General features: G+C 39.9%; 1 protein-coding gene across 1 annotated transcript in view; it reads left to right on the top strand.

Annotated features, from left to right (window-relative positions):
* Positions 1 to 20,933, top strand: part of SGK1 (serum/glucocorticoid regulated kinase 1) — a 107,758-nt gene that overhangs the window by 57,775 nt on the left and 29,050 nt on the right. The window contains exon 3 of the mRNA XM_070733555.1: positions 17,193 to 17,268. Within this exon, the coding sequence (XP_070589656.1) occupies positions 17,193 to 17,268 (76 nt within the window). The remainder of the gene's footprint in view (positions 1 to 17,192; positions 17,269 to 20,933) is intronic.

The raw sequence follows: 20,933 nt of genomic DNA, 5'->3' as shown, positions 1-20,933 counted from the left end.
CTCCCAGAGTCCTCCAGCCAGCTATGCTAGCTAGAGAATTCTGGGAGTTAAAGTCCACAAGTCTTAAACTTGCCAAGTTTGAAAACCTCTGCCCAAAGGGGTCGCGACCCATAGGTTGAGATTAATGTTTTAATGTATAGCATAAATCACTTCCTAGTAGTTTGAATATATTGTTTTTGGTTTTGCCCTTTGGGACTACAGACGCTCTTCCGATGCGGCAACTCTTCAGGTGTTTCATGTCTTCTGTTAAACAACCAGATCCTTTGATTGTTCCTCAAATGGTTTGATTTCCAGATCTCTCACCCTCTCGACAGCCATCAACTTGCTCCAATTTGTCATTCCATTTTTAAAACTGGGGCCCAGAACTGGAGTCAGTATTGTAAGTGGGATCTGACCAGGACAAACAATAAATAAAAGTAATATTATTATAATTTGTGAACTGGATTTTATGTTCCTATTAGTGCAGCCAGAAATAGCATTTGCTTTTTTAGCAACAAATTTATGCTGTTGGCTCAAGTACAAAAATTGGATAGTAAGGGACTGGGGCCATTAATGATCGTTCTTTGGATGTACCCTGGCCTTGGATACTTGAATTTATTGAAATCAGCTAAACTTATTTGTATACAGTAAGTATGCCTTTGAGTCAATCTTGGCTACTGCGGACAGCCTGGACATGATCCTGGAATTATCTTGGAAACATCTTCAGAAACAGTTTGTCAGCTTGTCATTTTCAGAAACAGTCTTCTTCCTCAGGCTGAGAGAGAGCAAGAGAGCCAATGTCACCCAGCTGACTTTCTGTCTAAGGATTACAACTCATAGCTTCTCAGTTTTCTAGCTGGATGTCTAATGATTACTGTATAACAAACTGGGTCTCAAATACTTTAGAGCAGGGCTGTGGGCCAGATGTGTCATGCACTGGCCATGCCCACATCTGGTTTAGCAAAGGGGGGTGGAGTCCTGATATGTCGTGTGATGACGCCGTGATGACATGGATTTGATATCCCTGTTTTATAGGCTTTCTTTTTCTGTTGTAAGCTGCAGCTTCCTCTTTCTTCCAGGAAAGTATACAGTGATAATGACCAGTTAGTTTCCCATGACCCTTCTAAGAGGAGGCAGATGTGAAATGCAAGTTCTGCCTTTTCACCATTCCAAAAGGTGGTTTGCACTGGTTCTATAGCAAACTGCTGGTGATGTTACAGAGCCGGTTCTGTTGTATCGGTCTGTGGATGCCGCCATCTTTTTTTGGAAAAAAATGGAGGGGGGGATTTTTTTGCTGATATTCCTGGAGGCGTCTGTAATATGGTAAATGATTTAGCTTTACTAGATAAATGGTCAAAGCAATGGAAACTGCAGTTTAATGTTTCCAAATGTAAAATAATACACTTGGGGAAAAGGAGTCAGAAGGGAAAGGGAAGGGAAGACATGATCAAAACTTTTAAATATGTTAAAGGGTTAAATAAGGTTCAAGAGGGAAGTATTTTTAATAGGAAAGTGAACACAAGAACACGGGTGCACAATTTGAGGTGAGTTGGGGTACAGATCAGAAGCAACATGAGAAAATATTATTTTACTGAAAGAGTAGTAGATGTTTGGAACAAACTTCCAGCAGACGTGGTTGGTAAATCCACAGTAACTGAATTTAAACATGCCTGGGATAAACATTCTATCCATCTTAAGATAAAATACAGGAAATAGTATAAGGGCATACTAGATGGACCATGAGGTCTTTTTCTGCCATCAATCTTCTATGTTTCTATGTTTCTATTACCCTTCTAAGAGGAGGCATATGTGAAATGAAAGTTCTGCCTTTTCACCATTCCAAAAGGTGGGTTCCTCCCGGTTTGCACTGGTTCTATAGAATCGGTAGCAAACTGTTGGTGACGTTACAGAGCCGGTTCAGAGTACCAATAGTAACAGGTGCGATCCCAAAACAATTGGAGGATGATTTGAACATCATCGGCATTGACAAATTCATCATCAGTCAATTGCAGAAATCAGCTTTACTTGGAACAGCTTGCATCCTGTGACAATATCTATAACACCATCAAACATCAACATATGCCTATCTCAGGTCTTTGGGAAGGACTTGATAGATAGGTAAAAATGCCACATCCTGTCTAAACATCTGGCTATCGGTATGATGGGCCATAGCAGTAATAATATCAACATGATTTCCAAAGAGAAGATATTCCATAACATAGGCATTGTCTCTGAAAAGCAGTACTTATGAGTCATCTTTGGGGAAGTGAGTGATCACAGGCAACTTCTCCCAGGATACACAGGCCTGACAGGTTGACTGGAGAAGGTAGTTCTTGACAATACCTGAATGCCAGACCACAAAGGCTTGTGACTTCCTGCAGATAGCCACGGGCCTATGCACTTTTCAGGGGTCTCTGAGCAGTAACCAAGGTATACTAGGAATGTTCTGTTTTGGGTCAAATATCTGAATTTTCACTGCTGCATCTGAATCTTAGTAAGATTAGTACACTAAATTTATATCATTTGCTCTTAGGACTTTGTGTCCTAAACAGGATGTTCATTTCGAATGAAGATATAAGAGAAAACATCAGGTCAGTGTTGCACTGGTCCTACCTATGATATCAATTCCTGAGCCATTTTAGTCTTCTAGACACCTGCTACATTATCTTGATTTTTGTTAGTTTAGTCTTAAAATTCTGGCATGGGAGCATGGGATTGATTTGGAGGGAATAGACAGATAGACAGACACGTTGCACAGAATTCTGGAAGACAAAACAGCCAGTTGTGAGTCGGGAAGTGAGTTGTAAGTGAGTAGGGAAATATTGGTTCATATTCCATCAAGAGTTTTTGACCAAGCTAAGAAATATTACCTGATTTCGTTTATCCATTTGATTTCTAACTTTACATAAACTTCGTCAATGAAGTTATACTTAATTTTGCACTTTGTTTTGGCGTATTTCAAAACAAAGGAAATTATGCATTATTATATAATAGAGTCTACTGTGAGTCACCTAGCTTTGAAAGAGCTAACAAAACAAGTCTGAAGACCAGTTTTCATTTAATTTAATATGGGCGATGTTTTCCTCCTCTAACAACAGGTTACACAACTCTTAGATTAGCATGGGAATTCCTAAGCCCTTCAGGAAGATTTTCTCAGCCCAAATTAACTGAGTGTGATTAGCAAAATTCTAGTAGTGTTTGCTATTATATGTATATATGCTTATATTGAAAAGAGAAAGACAAACTTCTGATTTTACTGTTTCAGATTTTTTTTTAAAAAAAATCAATAATCAGCTCCAAATTTTTCTCCAGATTCAAAAGTTATTTTATGAACTGCTGCAGAAGCATGTTTTTAATATCTGAATCATGTACACAGTTACAAGAAAGTAGGCTCCGAGTCTTTTTTTTTTAAATGACATAACATAATTTGGATTGATATTCCTGGAGGCGTCTGTAATATGGTAAATGATTTAGCTTTACTAGATAAATGGTCAAAGCAATGGAAACTGCAGTTTAATGTTTCCAAATGTAAAATAATGCACTTGGGGAAAAGGAATCCTCAATCTTAGTATTGTATTGGCAGTTCTGTGTTAGCAAAAACTTCAAAAGAGAAGGATTTTGGGGTAGTGATTTCTGACAGTCTCAAAATGGGTGAGCAGTGTGGTCGGGCGGTATGAAGAGCAAGTAGGATGCTTGGATGCATAGCTAGAGGTATAACAAGCAGGAAGAGGGAGATTGTGATCCCGCTATATAGAGCGCTGGTGAGACCACATTGGAATACTGTGTTCAGTTCTGGAGACCTCACCTACAAAAAGATACAGTATTGGCAAAATTGAACGGGTCCAAAGACAGGCTACAAGAATGGTGGAAGGTCTTAAGCATAAAACATATCAGGAAAGACTTAATGAACTCAATCTGTATAGTCTGGAGGACAGAAGGAAAAGAGGGGACATGATCGAAACATTTAAATATGTCAAAGGGTTAAATAAGGTTCAGGAGGGAAGTGTTTTTAATAGGAAAGTGAACACAAGAACAAGGGGACACAATCTGAAGTTAGATGGGGGAAAGATCAAAAGCAACATGAGAAACTATTATTTTACTGAAAGAGTAGTCGATCCTTGGAACAAACTTCCAGCAGACGTGGTTGGTAAATCCACAGTAACTGAATTTAAACATGCCTGCGATAAACATAGATCCATCCTAAGATAAAATACAAAAATAGTATAAGGGCAGACTAGATGGACCATGAGGTCTTTTTCTGCCGTCAGTCTTCTATGTTTCTATGTTTCTATCATGTTAGTTGGCAGAAGTCGCTTTTGTAGGCTGTTGTTAGGTTAGAGTTAGGGTTAGTGTGTTTTAAAACCATTATTTCAAAGGTTTACCCAACCTCTTCCCTCCTCTCCCAAAATTGATGGCAAATTACGCCATCACCATTTGATTCTCTACATTTTAGAGTTTCTGATCTGAAATTACTCCTGAAGGATGAACAATTGGGATTCGGAATTGATACAGGTTCCACTGTCTGCTGATAATTCCATTTTGTCCTAAAAGAGTATACAGGGGAAAATAAGTAAATAAATGAATCAATGAAATTTGGCATCTGAGTTTTTCTTGAGAAAAGCATGAGGATAATTTTGGTTAGGTTTGGCAAATTTATGAAACAGATACTGTGACTTAGGATACAGATAGTTGTCTCCAAGCACTAAAAAATCTGGCAGCTCTATTAAGTTTACACATTTGTGATTTTCTTTCTTCCTTTTCCTGTCTGCCCTAGAAAATGGGTTACATTTTAGCTCATTTGCTCAGCTGCAGAGTGTAGCTATTTCATCTGAAAAGTTAGCATGCTATTGGAGAAGCAATTAGAATTTGCCATTTTCAGTGTACTTCACTGTTTAGTCCAATAGCAGCTGGCGTCCAAAGTGTTATGTTTATCTGATTTGGCAAAAGCCTCTAAGTCATCGTTTAACTTGGCAGACCAACACTCTGAAATGGCAAATGCAGTTTTGCAGTCACAGTTTCAAGTTATTTCCTAAATGCTCCCTTTTCAACAACTAGACTGACAGTTGATATAAACATTGTGCTAATGTGATTTCAACAGAATCAAGAGTGATCAAGTCTTTGCCTCCGGAGAGGTATAATGGGGAAGAAATATATGTATACAGTGTTTTGTTTGGACATAGAATGTAATCTGGTACTGCTTCCTCTATGGCAGCCTTCCCCAGTGAATGATTTCTGCTCTCAGGTAAATCTTAAGAGCAGAATTCCCTGTTCCATCCTCTCAGCTGGAATTCATCTCAGTCTCTGATCCCATCATATTGCAAAATAAGCTGAAAACTGCCTGAAACAGAGAATAATTGCCAGAAAGATCACGAGCTTTTGTGTTAAGTGTTAATACATTTTATAAGGCCTTGGTAAGGCCACACTTGGAATACTGAATTCAGTTTTGGTCGCCACAATGTAAAAAGGATATTGAGACACTAGAAAAAGTGCAGAGAAGAACAACAAAGATGACTAGGGGACTTAAGGCTAAAACATATGAAGAACGGTTGCAGGAACTGGGTAGGTTTAATGAAAAGAAGAACTAGGAGACAGTGATAGAAGTGTTCCAATATCTCAGGGTTTGCCGCAATGAAGAGGGAGTGAAGCTATTCACCAAAGCACCTGAGGGCAGGACAAGAAGCAATGGGTGGAAACTAAACAAAGGAAGAAGCAACTTAGAACTAAGAAGAAATTTCCTGATAGTTAGAACAATTAATCTGTGGAACGGCTTGCCTCCAGAAGTTGTGAATGCTGCAACACTGGAAGTTTTTAAGAAGATGTTGGATAACCATTTGTCTGAAGTGGTGTAGAGTCTTCGGAGAGGGGCAGCATACAAATCTAATAAATAATAATAATAATAATAATAATAATAATAATAATAATAATAATAATATTATTATTATTATTATTATTTCTGCCTAAGCAGGGGATTGGAATAGAAGACCTCCAAATTCCCTTCCAACTCTGTTGTTGTTGTTGTTGTTGTTGTTGTTATTATCATTATCATTATTATTGTACTTGTTTACAAAAACCTTCATACATGTATGTTTGTATCCCATATGTGCACTAATCACAGATACTAATGGCAGGAGTGGTACTTATAACCACTCCTAACGAAGGAGTGGTACTTATAACCAGTCATGAAGTTGTGACTGCCACAGCCCCTCTGCGGTTGTGTGATCTTGAGTCAAGTACTTATGATGTTCCCCGTGTCCCATGGTTGTGCGATCACCACTCTCAGCCTTCACTGGTGGCTTCCCACAAGCAAAGTCAATGAAGAAGCCAACAGGCAAGGCTGCAGGTCAATCCTTTTTCTCCTGAGGAATCCTGCCATAAGATCTCATACTCAGTACGAGCACCCTCTGCCCACACTCCACAACGCACATATGCACACATGCCCATCCTTGTGCCATCTCACATTACCCTTGCAGCTGCACTTGAACTGGGCCACAGCCTCTATCCCACCTGCAATTGGGCCTTGCTACAGCATCCTCCTCCACAGTCATGCTTGCATTCATCCATAGCATCCACCCCCTGCTTATCTAGACTAAATGGCACTCACCTGCCCACCAGCTTGCTGGTCAGCTGCCTAAGGGAAGGCTTGTCATGACTGGGGCTTGCTATTTTCTGCCAAGTCTTCCCCATTGACTTCACTTGTTGGAAGCTGGCAGGACATTGCAAGCCCCAGCCATGTGAGGTCCTCACTTAATGACCCACAACAGCAATAGGGACCCCCAGGATAGTTGTCATTAAGCAATGTGATTGTGTGTTATTGCACTTTGCAATCACATTGCTAAGAAGTGGAAGTTACAGTCACAACTACTATGGTTAAGTGAGTCCTACCTGTAGTTTAAAAATGTTCTTCCCCCTTTATCTTAAACATTACTATTGCTCTTTTTCAAATAGCCCAGATGAAGTTTAAATATTTTTTTAAATAAATCCTTAAAATATTCAGATTAAACCTACAACTGAAACTATCTCAAGTCTAAAGCCCATGCTTGCCAGAAGAAAGTGGACTCTGTATACAGAAGCATGTAAAAATGGGCTTATCATTTTGGGGGATTTTGTAATGAAAACAGAGAAAGCAGATCTTGCCATTCATAATTTAGATGATAAACAATCATCTGAGTCTGAATTAAAACCTTGATACTAGACCCAAATAAGGAGGAGATCTTGATACCAGCTTGTGAGACTCTGTAGCTCTAGGATTCAGCCTCAGTTTTTTGCTTATTATCAAATCATTGTACTATTCAAGTCATTGTAGCAATCAATCCTGGATATAATACCATTTAAATAACTGTTGAATTTAAATGAAAAAAAAGGGGGGGTAACACAAAATTTGGGGGAAATAAAAATGACTTTTTATTTTCTTGATTTGCATAGTTGGAGCAATTGAGAACCGAAGAATGAGCTGTGGGAACAAGGTGTGGATTCTGAGGTTTAATTTTAAATTATAAGTATATGCCTTCATGGCTTAATAATGGAGTGACAAGTTATTGAGGATAATATTTATCTGTCTGAACTGTAGAGTACAAGAGTTATTTCATAAAGAAGGGCAAAGGGGGGCAGCTTGGCAACTGGTAGGATAAAATTATGTGAGAGTCTGATTAACAACATACAACTCTACAGTACTCAGCTGCTCCTCCTCTATTCTGCAAGTAGTAAATAGCAGAACAAATGACACATTAACGGGAGTCTATAAATCTGTTGCATTAACTGGAGACATGGTGGGTCAGTTGTTTATTATATAAACAAACAGTGACTTGAGCCCAGCCATTTATAAGCCCAGTTTTGAATTGGATACGTTGCACAGAATCATCCTGCATCAAATTTTACTGATATAAATGTGATTGTTACTTGTTTCCAAGTGGAAAAGTAGAGAACAATAATTTGGATTAAGCAAATGTAAACATAAACAGGTCATCTATTGCTAGCAATGAGACTGACTTTAGGTAGCCAGACCAGACTTACCGTTATCCCCCAAAATATGGCAGATATAGCTTGATATATAGCTCTATGACAATAAGGATATTTTCAGCTTTTTAAACAATGTATTTATTACATCTAAATTACCCTGTTCTTAGTCTATAATGCGCACTTTCAAGTATATCAAGAGACACATTTCCAAGGAGACAGAAGACTTTTTCAAATGGAATGTATGTCTGACTCTCTACTTCTATTTGATTTGGACAGAACTTCAATTTATAAGTCCCCCATCCTGTCCATTACATTTTTCAGGCATTTGTTCACTGAGATTTTAATAAAAGAGAAATTCATAAAAACTAGACCAGCACACTTGCTAATATTTTCAAATGAAATGTTCAGATTATTACTTTTTGAAGTTTTATGTTATTTAATATAATACAGCACGGAGAAAGGATCACATTCTGCAGAATTCTGTAACAAAACTTTTCACTGAGCCAGAATGGGACAATTCACCATGGTCAGTGGGGGTCAGCATCTCATCATGGGCAACTCATTGCAGGACAATTCACTGTAGTCAGCTTATTGCAAGACAACTCACTGTGGCCAATGATAGCTGAAGTTTTGGACAATAGTCTTTCAATTTTAAGCATTGTCCATTGCATCTGAATGGAGGCCCAGAAGATAAAGATTTTACTGTTATCCCTTATTGCTTTTCTGCATTTGATATAACATTGCTTGTCCACAATGAGAACAGCATTGGGGTATATTATTAGATTTCCATTATTTTTCAATTGTTATTCATTCATTCATTCATTCATTCATTCATTTATTTATTAGATTTGTATGCCGCCCCTCTCCATAGACTCGGACCCGGAAAAGAACAATTACCATCATGCAGATTAGCTGTGTAGCTGAAATACATCTTTGTACATATGCAAATGAAAAATATTAGTCGAATTTGGGGTGAGAAGTATAGTACCTACTTGCTGTATCTCCAATTAATGCTATCTGCTATCTGCTAGGCCTAGTATAAGGCATCTTAACTTAAGACATTTCCAAAGATTTCCCCACTGTCTTTTTAATTGCCCAACCAGTACTATACTAACTCACCTTAATCATGCAAGCTGAAGTATAGAGCTCCAAAGTTCTTGGGCTTAATTTCCAGTTCCCCTTTTAAGTTGCTTTGATCATCATGCAGCAGGATGGAAAACACCTGATTTTACATGCAGGAGGATGGAAAACACCTGATTTTACATGTTCTTTTAAGCAAATTCTGAGAAACAATAAGTGTTATTCTTTTTCTGCCACAAAAACTTTCTTGGTTATCATAATCAAGACTCAGCTAAGGGCCAGGCTGAAGGCTTCCAATGGCATTTCATTGCCTGATAATGGTCATGTTATTCCAATAAGCCATTTGTTCAAAGCAACTGGCTTTTGCATGACTGGGCTGCTGCCATGATGCTTTGAGGTGTTGTTTTTTTTAATAACATTTTTAAGCTGACTTTCCATGGAAAAGGTTCAGATATTCATTTTCTTAATAGATTTTTCTTCTGGTAGAAGAAGGGAAGATTCTACGTACAGTAATTATTTATGGGATTTGCTGATGGAGTCTTTAATTGTGAAGCTTCTGATTAGCTGCTTTTATGACTATTGTTATCTGATTTTGTGAAATAAAACACTTGGCAACTTTTGAAAATTGCTTCAAGGAAATTTCCAAAACAAAAGCCACTTGTAAGTTAAAAGACTCTACTATTCTGTACTTTCTTGTACAGTATCCTAATGTACCAATCGTGGTAATGAATTCATAAAAAAATTCCACTAAGGAATGAATTCTATTACCACACTAATCATTGGAGTCTCAGTCCATAAATAAGAATCAATTGGGTAGATCATGTCCCAGCTTGTATTTCTATTGTATTTCTGTTGGTTAAAGGAGAATGAACCTAGAAAATTGGAGGTTCTGTTTGCAATGTATCATAACATAATAGACTGCACAGAGTTTTGGAATTCTGATCAACCAGTCTGGCTAGCACTTTAAAGTATCTGACCAGCTTTAGCTATAATCTGCCAGAGCTTAAGTGTACCAGACAATCACATAGAAGAAAACCCTCAATCATCCAATCATCCAGACTAATTTAACCTAATCTAAACATTGTATCTCTATCTCTACCTCTATTTTTTATGTCCACATTAAAAATAATTGAGCATATCTTTGGGAGGCATCAAAAAAGCATACAGGAATTCTGGAGCAAATGTTTTTTAAATGACAAAAACTGAAGAGAAAAGATACATTCCCTCTGTTTTGAAAGAGGCAGTAGTCCAATTGCTCTTCAAGAAGACATGTTTTGATCCAACAATCCTGGATATTTTTTTCTCTTTTCAAATCTTCCCTCTTTGGATAAATATGTTCATAGGATGTTAGGTTAACATTTTCAAAGGTCCCTGGAGGAAGTGGGAGAAGTCTTGCCCTAGAGAAGTGTACAATATCCAAGAGCTAAACTCTCTCCCCATTCCTAATTAACATCTACATGGAGCTGTTGGGTGAGATCTTTAACTGGCACAGGGTAAGGTATCATCTTTGGCCTGGGCTGCATAAGTATGCCATCAAGGTTCTTTCCCAGTACCTGGGGCTGGTGAAGATCTAGATCAGTGATGGCGAACCTTTTTTTTCTCGGGTGGTGAAAGAGTGTGCGTGTGTGCTATCGTACATGCGTGACTGCCCACACCCATAATTCAATGCTTGGGGAGGGCAAAAACAGCTTTTCCCACCCCTCTGCAGGCTCTCTGGAGGCTGGAAACTGACTGTTTCCCAACTTCTGGTGGGCCCAGTAGGCTTGTGTTTCACCCTCCCCAGGCTCCAAAGACTTCTCTGGAGTTGGCGGAGGGTAAAAATACCCTACCCCAGCCCTCAGGATGCTCCCTGGGAGCCAAAAACATCCCCCAAGAGCCTCTATGCAAGCTAAAAATCAACTGGCTTGGACACACATGCACATTGGAGCTGAGCTAGGGCTATGGCTCACGTGTCTGCAGATATGGCTCACCATCACCAATCTAGGTTTGCCATCACTGATCTAGATAATGAAGAATGAACTATATCTCAATTCTAGCAAGATTGAATCATTGTGGGATTTGGGGCTTCCTAAAATTGAATATATTCCATCCATCATTAAATACATTTCTGCTCCACTAAACTGTTGATATATGACAGTGATGGCGAACCTATGACACGCGTGTCAGCACTGACACGCGTAGCCATTTTTAGTGATACGCGGCCGCTGGAGAAACTTTCGGAGAGAATGCGCCAAACGCACGCGACACGAGCCAAAAAAAAAAAAGCCTCCTCACTCTCACCCCTCCCTCCTGTTTCACCTTCATTGCTGCTTGGAGAAGCCCACGCCTCCTTCGCCTCCCCCCCCCCAGCCCGGGAAGGAAAAAGCCGGCAGAGCGCAAGCGCAGGTTCTTAAAGGATCCGCGTTGTTGATTTCCGAGCACCAAAAAAAAGAAAAAAGGACGTGCGAAGAGCGAGAATAGGAGCCCGGCCCGGCTGGAGCTTCCCTGGCGGTGATGGCACGTGAGCTTTTGGGGCCCGGTGGGAGGGCGCCGGCCATTGTGTGCCTGCGCAGCCATTAGGAACCCCCTCCCCCGGCAGAAATTTTTGAAGTGGCGCAAAGCCACGCAGTCCTGAATCGCTCCCTTCTCCGGCCAGCAAAGTCGGCTGCCCAGGAAAGCGCCGCATTTGAAAAGCGCGCGTTTAAAAATCGTGCCACTTTCCCTGGCAGCCGGCTTGCTGGCCGGAGAAGCGAGCGATCCGGGACTGCCTGGCTTTGCGCCGTGATGACAACAACGGCACCATGGTGGCCTTCAAGCGTCGCCCTTCGTGGCGCCCAACCACCCGTTCCTCAGGTAGATGTCTGGCGTGGTACCGGGAGGCGGAGGCGGCGCGTGGCCAGGCGCTGAGCTCCATGGACACCTGGGAGGGCAAAGGGGTGAATGTGGCTGCTGCCTCTTAGGCGGAGGCGAAGGCGATGGCGGAGTCTGCGCTGGGGCCATGCAGGGACGCTGATCCAGGGGGCCACGGACCGGCAAGCCGCCCTCCACTCTCTCTCCACTCTCCCTCTCTCTTTCTCTCTCTGTTGCTGCCGTGGTGCACGAGAGAGAAAGAGAGAGAGAAAAAGGAGGAGAGAATAAGAGAGAAAGAGAGAGAGAAGGCAAGAGAGAGAGAGAGAAAGCAAGGGAGAGAGAGAGAGAGAAAGAAAGAGTGTGTGTGTGTGAGAGAGAGGGAGAGAGAGAGAGAAAGAGAAAGAAAGCAAGAGAGAGAAAAAGAGAAAGAGAGAAGGAAAGTAAGAGACAAAAAGAGAGAAAGCAAGAGAGAGAGAAAGCAAGAAAGAGAGGAACAGAGAGAGAAAGAAAGAGAAAGAAAGCAAGAAAGAGAGAGAAAAAGAGAGAAGGAAAGTAAGAGAGAGAAAGCAAGAAAGAGAAAGCAAGGGAGAGAAAGAAAGCAAGAAATAGAGAAAGGGAGGAAAAGAGAGAGAGAAAGAAAAAGAAAGCAAGAGAGAGAGAGAGAGAAAGAAAGAGAGAGAAAGAAAGCAAGGAAGAGAGAAAGAAAGAGAGAAAGAAAGAGAGAAAGAAAGCAAGAGAGAGAGAGAGAAAGAAAGCAAAAGAGAAAGAGAAGGAAAGCAAGAGAGAGAGTGAGAAAGAATAAAAGAGAGATAGCAAGAGAGACAGAAAGAGAGAGAGAGAGAGAAAGCAAGAAAGAGAAAGAGGAAAGGAGGGAGAAAGAGCAAAAAAGAGAGGAAGAAAGAAAGAGGGATGGAGAGAGAAGGGGAAAGAAAGAGGGAGAGAGAGAAATAGGCAAAAGGGAGGAAAAGAGGGGGGGTTTGTCCAAACTTTTTTTCTCAAGGTGACACACCACCCGAGTTATGCTTGGTTTTTTGGCGAATTTTGACACACCAAGCTCAAAAGGTTGCCCATCACTGATATATGATCTGGTCTCCTGTATTGGATCGGGTTTCTGCGTTCTGTTTACAGTCCCTAATGCACTAGTCACTTCCTGAATGGATTACTGTATTGCAATAAGTTTTACATGATGCCTTGAAAAACATTGGAGGGCTTTAGCAGGTGCAGATTACATCTACAATTATACTGTTGGTGTGCCCATATTATGCTAGAGTTGCATGAACTGCATTGGTTTCCAATATGATTCCAGCTGTAATTCAAGAAGCTGGCTATCATCTTTAGAGCCCTGCATGGTGTACTTGTGGAACCTGTCTTCAGTGGTTTCTGAACGTGTGAGATTCAAGTCTCTTCTGTAAAACAATGTCATCTGGTGTGATCCAGGAGATGAGCCTTCTTTGTTGTGGTGCCTAAGCTATAAGACAGACTTACTCCTAAAATTCCAGATGGCCCAAAAAGTCTTTGCTCTCTGGAAGGTCATGAACATCTGGCTTTCCCCAGGTGTTTGGGCCAAGTTGGTAGAGTTTGATATATGCGTTTTTGATGGCATTAGAGACAAATCATGGCAGGATGCAAAGATGTCTGACTGCCTTCACAGAGTTTATTGCTTATACAGTGTTCCCTCTATTTCCGCGGGGGATGCGTTCCGAGACCGCCCGCGAAAGTCGAATTTCCGTGAAGTAGAGATGCGGAAGTAAATACACCATTTTTGGCTATGGACAGTATCACAAGCCTTCCCTTAATACTTTAAACCCCTAAATTACCATTTCCCATTCCCTTAACAACCATTTACTCACCATTATTACTGGTACTCACCATTGAATAAGACACTTAGTGATCCTGATATTTATAAACATAATTATTTATTAACAATAATTTTGTTGTTGTTATTTATTTGCAAAAATTATTAGTTTGGTGATGACATAGGACGTCATTGGGTGGGAAAAACCGTGGTATAGGGGGAAAACCGCGAAGTATTTTTAATTAATATTTTTTGAAAAACCGTGGTATAGGCTATTCGCAAAGTTTGAACCCGCGAAAATCGAGAGAACACTGTATACCGTTTCCCAAGCAGCCAAAGGCAAAAGAAAGCAACATTGGTGAATTCCACCACCACCACCAATCCTCAAGAATATCCTGTTAAGACAATCTAGATGAGATCACGTACCAGCCAGAGATGCTGTCTTAGATCATTCTGGCCATGTGAATGGGGTGATGTCATGTAGACATGAGGGGCCTGTTTAAGGTAGGCAGTATGCTACACACACACCCCACCTGCCGCTCATCCCTACATGTTTTGATATATGAATTAGCTCATGAGATGCCATGGTTATTGTGTCGTGATTATCTTTGAACTTTACAGTATTTTGGTCTTGCTTTATATTATTGTATAGAAACATAGAAGATTGATGGCAGAAAAAGACCTCATGGCCTTGTACTATTTCCTGTATTTTATCTTGGGATGGATATATGTCTATCCCAGGCATGTTTAAATTCAGTTACTGTGGATTTACCGACCACGTCTGCTGGAAGTTTGTTCCAAGCATCTACCACTCTTTCAATAAAATAATATTTTCTCACGTTGCTTCTGATCTTTCCCCCAACTAACCTCAGATTGTGCCCCCTTGTACTTGTGTTCACTTTCCTATTAAAAACACTTTTCTCCTGAAACTTATTTAACCCTTTAACATATTAAAATGTTTCGATCGTGTCCCCCCTTTCCCTTTTGTCCTCCAGACTATACAGATTGAGTTCATTAAGTCTTTCCTGATAGGTTTTATGCTTAAGACCTTCCACCATTTTTGTAGCCCGTCTTTGGACCCATTCAATTTTATCAATATCTTTTTGTAGGTGAGGTCTCCAGAACTGAACACAGTATTCCAAATGTGGTCTCACCAGCGCTCTATACAGTGGGATCACAATCTCCCTCTTCCTGCTTGTTATACCTCTAGCTATGCAGCCAAGCATCCTACTTGCTTTTCCTACTGCCTAACTGCACTGTTCACCCATTTTGAGACTGTCAGAAATCACTACCCCTAAATCCTTCTCTTCTGAAGTTTTTGCTAACACAGAACTGCCAATACAATACTCAGATTGGGGATTCCTTTTCCCCAAGCGCATTATTTTACATTTGGAAACATCAAACTGCAGTTTCCATTACTTTGACCACTTATCTAGTAAAGCTAAATCATTTACCATATTACAAATGCCTCCAGGAATATCATCCCTATTGCACACTTTAGAGTCATCAGCAAATAGGCAAACTTTCCCTACTAAACCTTCCCCTATGTCACTCACAAACATATTAAAAAGAATAGGACCCAGAACAAACTCTTGTGACACACTGCTTGTAACCAGGCTCTGCTCAGAATACTCGCCATTAACAACAACCCTCTGATATCTATGTTTCAGCGTATGGCTTCTTGTGTGTATTTTTTTAGTTGTCAAGAACTGCATTGAGATGAGATGGGAGGGGGGGAGGAGGGGAAGGGATGAATCAAGTAATAACTAGGAACTAAGTTTGGGTTCTGTTATATCTAAAAATACCACTATCATCAAAGCAAAATAAAATGCTGGATACATCTCACCATTCATAAGGTAATCCTACCATTACTCATACAAGAGGGCCCAGTATAGTTCACTGAAGTACACAAGATTCAAAAATCCATTCTTAGTATATGCAGGAAGTATGTTCTTCTTTCAGCTTAGTCAACTATCTGCAACATCACATAAGAATGTCTTGAACAAAAAAGTTGCTGGGAGCTTTAATTTGATTACGGATTCACTCATAGGATTGTGGCTAGTACTAATATCCACTAGGAGGATGTGACATTTTTCCAGGTTGCATACTTTACATTAGTATTGATAAACATCATATTTATTAAAATAGCCTTTTCAATCTGTTGCCCTTTGGGTGGTGTATCATCCCCAGCTAGAAAACTGGGCAATACTGTATCAGAGGAATTCCTACATAATGTATAATTGGATTTTCCTACAACATGGATTCCCCCTTTGGGATACCAGGATTCAACCTTCCAACTCTGGCGATTAGCTTGAATGCTAGAAGAAATTAAATATAGATCTCCACTATCTTTGTTTATTACAGTGTCATTGTAAATGGTTGCAGGAACTGGGTATGTTAAGTCTAACGAAAAGAAGGACTGGGGAAGACATGATAGCAATGTTCCAATATCTCAGGGGTTGCCACAAAGAAGAAGGAGTCAAACTATTCTCCAAAGCACCTGAGGGTAGAACAAGAAGCAATGGGTGGAAACTAATCAAGGAGAGAAGTAAGTTAGAACTAAGAAGAAATTTCCTGACAGTTAGAACAATTAGTCAGTGGAACAGCTTGCCTCCAGAAGTTGTGAACACTCCAATACTGGAAGTTTTTAAGAAGATGTTGGATGACTATTTGCCTGAAGTAATGCAGGGTTTCTTGTCCAGGCAGGGGGTTGGACTAGAAGACCTCCAAGGTCCCTTCCAACTCTGTTATTGTTGTTGTTGTTGTTAGTCCACGCTGTATGGAAGGAAAGAGGGTGGAGATAATCTAACTCAGTGATGGCGAACCTTTTTTCCCTTGCGTGCCAAAAAAGCGTGGGCGTGTGCTATTGTGCAGGAGCGAGTGCCCATATCCATAATTCAATGCCTTGGGAGGGCGAAACAGCTTCCTGGAGACCCTCTGGGGGCCGGAAACAGCCTGTCTTCCAAATTCTGGTGGGCCCAGTAGGCTCGTGTTTCACCCTCCCCAGGCTCCAAAGGCTTCCCTGGAGCTGAGGGAAGGTAAAAACGCCCTCCCCCATCCCCCCAGAGGCTCTCTAGAAGCCAAAAATGCCCTCCCAGAGTGTCTATATGAGCCAAAAATCTGCTGGCCAGCACACACATGCACGTTGGAGCTGAGCTAGAGCAACAGCTTGCATGCCAGCAAATATGGCTCCTCGTGCCACCTGTGGCACTCGTGCCATAGGTTCGCCATCACTGATCTAATTTCTCTCTTAATCCAGAAAGAGAGAATTTTAATTTGCCAAAGGGACACCAGTTAGACATGTGGAAACAGCCTGACTGGTAAGATTGAAACAAGATTTTTTCTAATGCTGCAAATTAAAGAAGGAAATGTAGGGGAGAATTCTCCCATGCTGGTTGATTAGGTTTATATTTCATGCAGGTCTTATTTCTTCCTATGTTTTGTTTTTTTCTCTAAAAGACTTCCTTATTTTTCATTAAAAAAAAGGGTTTCTAATGTTTTCAAGCCACAATACTCTACAATAATTTATTTTTTTCTTCTTTCTGGTTTATAGATAAAAGAACTCTATGGCAAAGATGATTTGTTGACTCAACCTGATCAGAGAACTTTCTGGAACAGTGATGACTCTGGTAAGTATAGAAACGTTCTTGCCTTTAATAAGAAAGCAAAAACATATGCTTCCGAATACTATCTCCTCCCTAGAAGTCCAGAAATGTGTAACTATATAGACTATTACTCCCTACCCAAGCAAAGTTAAAAGGCAAACCTATGAATGATGACTGAATTTTTGGTTTTAAGGTTTTATTGCAGGCTTATATCTAAGAATGATTCCTTTCCTTTGCCACAGCCACAACTTTGTGAGGTATGCTATGCTAAGAGAGTGACTGACCCAAAGTTAGCCAGAGAACTACCATGACTGAGGAGAGTTTAGTTTGAAGTTCTCCAACCTGTCCTAACATCTTAACCACCGATTGACAGAGTTCCTCTGCCTGAGACAGAACAGAAGAAGGGTCATATTGGGATGAATAGAGATTTAATTTATTAGAAGTCTACTCTTCTTACTTTCCTAAGTTTCTTCTTCCTCAGTGATGGGTGGCAGTGTATAACCAATATCTACCCTGTTTTCCCCAAAATAAGACATCCCCTGATAATAAGCCCAATCAGGCTTTTGAGTGCATGGCAATAGGTCCAAGCAATTATTTCAGGATTCAAAAAAACAGGGTCTTATTTTGGTGGAATAGAATAGGATAGGATAGGATAGGATAGGATAGGATAGGATAGGATAGGTTAGGATAGGATAGGATAGGATAGGATAGGATAGAATTGTTTATTGGTCAAATGTGATTAGACACACAAGGAATTTGTCTTTGGTACAGTGTACATAAAAGAAAATATATATTTGTCAAGCATCACGTTGTACAACACTTAATGATTGTCATAGAGTACACATAAGCAATCAGGTAACAATCAATATTAATATAAATTGTAAGGATACAAGCAACAAGTTACAGCCATGCAGTTATAAGTTGGAGGAGATGAGTGATAGGAACGAGAAGACTAATAGCAATAGTAATGCAAACTTAGTGAATAGTTTGACAGTGGTGAGGGAATTATTTGTTTAGCAGAGAGATGGCATTTGAGAAAAAAGTGTTCTTGTGTCTAGTTGTCTTGGTGCGCATGCTTTATAGCCTTGTTTTGAGGGTAGGAGTTGAAACAATTTATGTCCAGGATGTGAGGGAGGGGTCAGTAAATATTTTCACTCCCCTCTTTTTAACTCGTGCATTATACAGGTCTTCAATGGAAGGCAGGTTGGCAGTAACTGTACTACCAGTAATATGGCAGTGTTCATTTATTTGTCTAACCTTTCTTCATATGCAATGAGTTGGTGATCATGATAGATTATGATTTTGGAGATTATCTTCCATTCCAGTTCCCATCACTTGCTGACCAGGCCTTGGGCTTTGAACCTAAGAAGTGATGGAGCTGCTTCATACTTAGGAGGGAGATTTCCCAAGAATATCATATTATGGGTTAGAAGAAGGGGGTGTCTGTCATAAAAATACTCCTCTATTTACTATTACTATTAGTCTTCTGATCATTCCCATCACCCATCTCCTCCCACAAATGACTATATGACTGTAACTTTGTTGCTTGTATCCTTACAATTTATATTGACTGGTTCTTAATATGATTTGATTGATTATTTGAACATGGACTGTCATTAAGTATTGAACCTTATGATTCTTGATGAACATATCTTTTGTTTTATGTACATTGAGAGCATATGCACCAAAAAAAATTTCCTTGTATGGCCGATCACATTTGGCCAATAAATTATTCTATTCTATTCTATTCTATTCTATTCTATTCTATTCTATTCTATTAAGAAGGAAAGGCAAAATGCATCTATGAAGCCAGTGTGATTTAAGTTTAACATGAGAGGGAACCTGAACTTGCATTCAACTTCCAGAAATGTAGCCCTGTTAAATCTTTTGCAACAGGATGAGGTGCAATGGCCCATTTCGTTTTGACACTGGACAAGCCTGTTACCTATCTATGCAAAAGTACAAATAGGCAAAATCTGACCTTGGAAATCAAAGCTTTGCTCAACTGGTGGGAGGAATTTTCAGTTCCTCAGGCTGCTTTGCCTATAGTACTCTCAAAATGATGATACTTGAGAATTTGAATGACAAAAGTTAAATTCCACTGAAATTGTGACTCAGAATTTCTCAGAATGCTAATATCAGCGATTAAACACATACCATTTTCCACCCCATCACACTGTATGTGTTAGCAACTATTCAAAACAAGATTATCCATGTAATTCTTAAATGCCACTTAAAGTTTGATCACTCCTCAAAGCAATTCTGTCTCTCATTTTTTCTGTCTTTATTCCCTGATTCTTTTGTTCCTTTTCTTCACCTCCTCCAACAGTAATCCTCCCAAAGGTTTATACTGGATTGTGATCTCAGAAGTTTATATAAACACAAATAGATTTGCCTTTAAAAATGCCTGTCTCTTTTCTTTCCACTGGATTTTTATTTTATGAATTTTATAGTGTTAATTAACTGGTGTATCTTATGAGCAGAAAAGCAAAAATGATATAGTACAGTGGTACCTCTACTTAAGAACTTAATTCGTTCGGTGACCAGGTTCTTAAGTAGAGAAGTTTGTAAGTAGAAGCAATTTTTCCCATAGGAATCAATGTAAAAGCAAATAATGCGTGCAAACCCATTAGGAAAGAAATAAAAGCTGGGAATTTGGGTGGGAGGAGGAGGAGGAAGAAGAGAAGGAGGACAGTCCCTGCCAAAGGAATAAGGTGAAGTGAGGGGAATCAAAAAAATCCAAAACTTTAAGACTTTAAAAAAAAAAGAGGGACTCTGAGGCAGCGAGGAAGAGTAGGCACCTCCCATACACCCGCGGCACAAGGCTGCCTCCCATACATTGTGCCAGAGAGAGAAACCCAGGGGGAATGGCAAGAAACTGGCCGGGCCTTCATGACGCTCTCAAATTTCCTGGGATATTTTTCCAGGCTTAAGAAAATGGTTCTTAAGAAGAGGCAAAAAAATCTTGAACACCCTGCTCTTATCTAGAAAAGTTCTTAAGTAGAGGTGTTCTTAGGTAGAGGTACCACTGTATTTGTATCACAACGTGGCTTGAAGAATTATTATGCACTTTGGCTTATACAACTTGGATACAGAGAATTTTGGCAAACCTGATGGCAAAGGGAATCATGTGTCTAATTGGCAAGGAATATGGAGTTCTTAGGAATATTTGCAATAGTTGTGGGAGATCTGAAAGCAGAAAACTGCCTTGGAAAGAGATGGAGAAAACTGAAAAGAAACATTCTTAGGCTACAAAAGCACAGTGTAACTTTAGGCAGTTTGAGAAAAAGGCTTATGTGATTAGTTTACAGTATTGGATACTTCTAATGCCATTGCGTTTTTCCCCTTTCCCCCCCCAAAAGTGTAGCAATTGTCTCAAGGACTCAAGTGTTTGATGATAGGAGCTGAAAGGGATGGATTCCTGTGATTTGTATCTAAATGAAAAAGCTAACCTTACATTCTTAAGGCTTTGTTCATAAGAAACCCTTAGGTGTTTGATGCAGGGGGGTTTTAAATTTGTCCCCAGGGAGACTGTCTTTCACAGGGCAGATAATTCCCTTTACAATGAATTAAATTACAGGGAGAACAGTAAATGGATCTGAAGTGATCCAAAGATCTGGGCTGGTAGGATTTTTTTTTTAGTATGATGACTGATATTTCTGCATGTTACTTAAAATAAATTAAGGGTA

Source organism: Erythrolamprus reginae, chromosome 1 (assembly GCF_031021105.1).
Source record: "Erythrolamprus reginae isolate rEryReg1 chromosome 1, rEryReg1.hap1, whole genome shotgun sequence".
Classification (NCBI taxonomy): Eukaryota; Metazoa; Chordata; class Lepidosauria; order Squamata; family Dipsadidae; genus Erythrolamprus; species Erythrolamprus reginae.
The sequence above is the reverse complement of the archived record's forward strand: the minus strand, read 5'-3'. Positions and strand labels throughout refer to the sequence as shown.